General features: G+C 34.4%; 1 protein-coding gene across 1 annotated transcript; it reads right to left on the reverse strand.

Moving 5' to 3' along the window:
• Positions 1-511: 511 nt before the first annotated feature.
• On the reverse strand, positions 512-2,973 carry LOC131615043 (uncharacterized). The gene is made up of 2 exons (XM_058886558.1): positions 2,500-2,973; positions 512-2,206 (listed from the first exon to the last, which is right to left on the reverse strand). Exons 1-2 carry the CDS (start codon positions 2,971-2,973, stop codon positions 512-514), a joined length of 2,169 nt encoding a protein of 722 aa, XP_058742541.1.
• Between the last annotated feature and the right edge of the window lie 2,065 nt (positions 2,974-5,038).

Here is a 5,038-nt window from a genome sequence, read left to right on the forward strand (position 1 = left end):
ATAAAGATGATGAACTTCTTTGACTATAAAATATGAACTTCTTCCACTTCTGTTCTAACAATAAAGAAGTTAAAAATGTGAACTATCCTTTCATATTTTCATGTAAGGTTATGAATGATGATTCTACCATAAACAATTGCACTCACCATATAAACATGTACTGTATATTATTCATTGATTACTAAAGGAACATCATTAAAAACATGTTGTATAAAAGAATAGAAGAAAAAAATCAATAAAACAAAAATTTCTAACATTAAATCATCTCTTGGAAAATACTTTGTGAGAGACACACTACTTGTCCACCTAAAACCTTAAGGTGATAGGTGTGTGGATTCTCTATCTCACTTATAAAGTCTTCATTCTTCCCTTTTCTATCCAATGTGAGACTTCTTCCTCACACTTGATTCTCAACAAAGCATCAGTACATTCAAAACCAATTTGTTATGACACATGTGCTGATAGCTTAAAAATAATCACTACTCTTTAACTTAGCCAACTATGCAAATATTTAGTTAACACTGCCATCTCCTTTCAAGTGCTTTTTTTCTTGTACTATAACTGCATTCCAATGATCTAAAAAGTGACGGCGCGGCTTTGTTTTGCCTCTTGTACGAGCCTTGCGGCAATGATTGAAAATATATGTGTGTGTCTGGATGTCATTCTTGTTTTGCCATAAGTTATATGTTAAACATTCCAATGCTTTAACTGTCATTTTGCTGTTTCTACTGCTCTGTCTCCTCGCATTTATATCAGCCTGTTGTTCCATAGAACCAACATCACAAGGTCTTCTCACAGGCTCCTCAACTACTTCCCAAGGTGTGCTAAAGGGGAGAGACTCAAATTTCTCAATTTCAACACTCGTGCATTGAAAACTGTCATTGCGACTGCATTTATCATTATTCTCTTCCACACTTCTGTCTTTTGATAAAGCGGTCGAACAAGAGAATCCTACTTTATCTGATCCCAAACCTCCTGAAAGATTCTGAACAATGCGGCTATTCTCTGCCTTGGCACAAGCAGTCAATCTCCTCCTTTTAGTAGGAACAGCAGCATGATTAGAATCACCTGATCTTACTCTACGATAGAACTGATGATGCTTTAAGACCCTCTTCAGTTGACTATCATCAAACGCGCAAGTGTGTTGATTTTTCTGGCTTTCAACCGTCTTGTTTGCTTCATTATCAGGATTATCATGTGCTTCTTTTTTAACGGAAATTCCACTGTTAATTACACCAACGCAACTATGAGTTTTCTTTCTGCCATATATTAGAATCTTAGATTCCACCATCCTTGGTGAAGAGCCACAATTACTTTCGCTTAGAGGATTGGTAGTCATCGCAGAAGCATCTTTCAATTCAACAGGCGGATATCTCTTTTGTTTCACCTTCAATAGTTTTCTTTCAGGCAGTCTATTGGTATCAATATCTGATAACTTTGTTGACCTCTGTGTAATGCTATTAGACATATCCTTGCTATGGTTTACTCTCCTACTATACGTGTTCCCTTTATATCTTTTACCATCAACATCTACCTCAACTGTATGCACTCTATTAGATGGAACATATTTCGATTCACTTAAATCAGATGGCTTTCCGCCATGCACCAAACTTGTATGATCTTTATTGAAAGTAGAAGATCGAGGCTTGAGGTAACATTGCCGATGATCGTCGGAGGAATCATCTTCGTTTGATCCTCCTTCTTCAACTTCTTCTTCTTCAAGCACAATAATATTTGGTTCAGCTACTACTTTGCTCAAGACATCCCTAACAGAATCAAAGTAATGTTGCCCTTTCAAAAGTTTTCTCCTCGAAAACTTGTCAACACCAGGAATAAGAAAAACCAGATCATCTTTGGAGGTAACATAGTCTTGATTCATTGGTTGCTCAGAGTGCCAGCCTCTTGCCAGTAGGCGGGGCCAAACAGCTTCCCAGAATAGTTCATTAATTCTGGTTTTGCTCAGCCGAAAGCCTCCTGTCAAAGTTCGTACGATATCACCCGGTCCAAGAGAAGACAAAGCTTTGCAAGATGGTGCTGAAAACTCCTGACAACTGTTCTTCCTAGGTTCCAAATCAAACCGAGTAAGGACTCCATTCTCCTTACCTATACTTATTGCTTCCGCGAAAGCGCCAAGTCCAACAATAGACTTGATAGAAGATATGTATTTTTCTAGAGAAGTTTTGCCTTCCACATATGACTTAGAAACCTGAGTATAAATATAAGCAAAGTGAGGACTGAAACTCATGATATATATAACTGGAGTGATTCAACTTTTTTATTAAATGTATTGATAATCAGCATAGAGGTTTCAAATCATCATGGTAAGTCATAATAAAATGATGACTCACTCAGCAATTCCATCACAATTACCATTGGTACCAAATGCACAGAACATGTAACATTAAAGAAACAAGATGCTCCATATATTAGTGGAGCTTTCACTTTGTAACATTAAATGGAGGCCAAAACATGACAAGATGAGATTGCACAGTTGAATACCTTGGACAAAGTATCTTGTGATTCCTTAGAGACATGGGGGTTCAAGCGAGACAATAGATCTTGTTGCCTCATTTTGGTAGAAAGTTTCTTCGCTATCACACATTTTCTCCCTTTTAACTTCCTGCACTCCGACCATCTACGGTATCCATCCGATTTGTTAAACTTTCCATAGTAAAACGAGAGTATTTCCCCCATTCCTTTGTTCTCTAAGAATTTTTTTATCTGAGTCAAATTCTTCCCAAAAATAAACAAACCAAGTACCAAACTTTCTGCGTCAGCATCACTCCATGGGACTGAAATGGGCAAACAAACTGAAGAAGAAAGGGATTCATCGTACTCATCGTCTTCTGAATAAGCCGGATTCATTTGAAGTGAAAGTTGGTCTGAATTTGAAAGAATTTCCGCCTGGTGGTCAGGACCTATTTTAGGACTGAGTACAGCGTCTCCATAAATCGCACGCTCTGCGAAGGACATCATCTGTCAAGAAAAATAGGAAAATAGGGTCGATAAGTATAAACTGAAATTAAGGGTTAAGAAGAAATGTGATATAGGAAATGAAGATTAGATAAAATCATGAAGGAGCATCTATAAAACATGAGGTGTAACTAGGCATAAAATAACAGTAATTGGAAGTGTTAATCACAAGCTATTCATATTTAATAGGCCACTGATTTTTCAAAACATGATATACTAGTGAAAACCTAAAAGAGAACAAAGTATAGAATACAAATTTGCCAATACATGAAAACCCTGACTTCACCACTGTGACTATTCTTGAGACAGGTTCAACATAAATAAATAAAAATACATTTCAACAATGATTTAGGGAAAAGATGAAAAATATAGATTAGAAATAAACAAGATAATGAACCCTAGATTATCAGAATGAAAACCCCTTATTTGCATGTTGAGAATGAATAAGAAAAAGAGATAACAAAAAGCACATTGATGGATGAAGAAGAACAGGAAGATTAAGATTGATCACACACACAATTTACAAGCAATGAATCAATCAAAATAAACGTTTGTTTGTGATTATCTATGTTATTATCACATACATAACATCACATAACAGAAGAACATTGATGAATATTTAAGGTTTTGAAAGTAAGCAAAAGAAAAAAATAGATGATTGATAAAGCAAGAAGAATATAGTGTAATGTAAGGTAGAAGGAGAAAGGGAAAGAAAGAGAATGAACCTGTGAAAGAGAGAGGTGATGAATGAAGGAACGAAGGAAGCCACAGAATGAAGAAGTAGTAGTAAGGTTATAGTGATATTTGCTTACTTTTAAAACACGCGAGTTGAGTTCTATTCAGTTGATTTTAAAAGAGCAAAACTCCTTGGGCTGATTTTTCTCAACTCAGTTTTTTCTCCTTATTTTAAATGATTGGTATCTCTTTTAAACAACTTATTATGTGGTGATACATTTTTTTTATGGAACTTCAATAGTAAGATTGGTAGACAATGGAGTAAGTGGAGAAAGAGATCGTGAAAGATGAGAGAAATAGAGAGAGATAATTAAAGGTGAGAATGATAATTTTGCATTATTAGTGATGAAGATGTCTCCATGACATTTATACAAGTATTATAAAGTGATTGAGACACAAAACACATCGTTAAAATAACACAAAAACTAATAAACTCAGACTTATAACCGGTTAACACAAAGCGTTAATCAGTTATGTTAACCAGTTCACTAATACAAAATGCGCTTTTAACCTCATATGTGAAATGCATTTTACCTCGGTTAAATAAGCGAGGTAACGAAACACGTCATGAAAAATAACTACTTAACACCTCATTTTTTAAAACATCGAGGGGTGAATTTATTTACGCATGGGTTCGAACTCCATAATCTACACTTTTATTATTTACAAAACAATCGCCTCATACAACTCGGTTAATAAAGAAAATTGAGGGGTAAGATTTTTTTTTTAAAAAAAAAATCCTTACATTGTTTACACATGATATTAAAAAATTAATTTGTTTACAAACTACATTGTTTACCCAAAATATTATATTGTTTACACAGAATATTAAATTAAAAATTAATTTGTCTATGAAGATAATATGTTGGATATTCAAATCCTTTATATGTTGGACAAGATCAAATGTTGGGTGCCATTATATTCTCAATTGCTTTTTTATGCATTTGTCTCTGATATAAACAAAAAGAGGGTTAGATAAAAAAAGGTTAGATTAATAAATGATTCTGCTCGAATAAATATTTAAGAACACAAACATTAAACCCAAATAATTTTCTGCTCTTGCAATCCATCATAGAGAACTCGTCATGGCAAATATTCTTGTAAACCTTAATAATGTTTCAAGCACTTCATGATGTTTCATTATCAATTTTAGATATCATAATGCTTTTATATTGGAAATTTTTTAGGTTCCACGCGGATCTCTAATGGAAATGTCTTGAGCGTTGATACTCATGAAATGGACGACACAAATTTGTTTAAGGACGATGATTAACATCCTCAACTATAACGCTAAATTATCCCCTCGGTTTTGTTCAATTGAGATGAAAAG

The sequence above is a fragment of the Vicia villosa genome, linkage group LG6 (genome assembly GCF_029867415.1).
Source record: "Vicia villosa cultivar HV-30 ecotype Madison, WI linkage group LG6, Vvil1.0, whole genome shotgun sequence".
Lineage (NCBI taxonomy): Eukaryota > Viridiplantae > Streptophyta > Magnoliopsida > Fabales > Fabaceae > Vicia > Vicia villosa.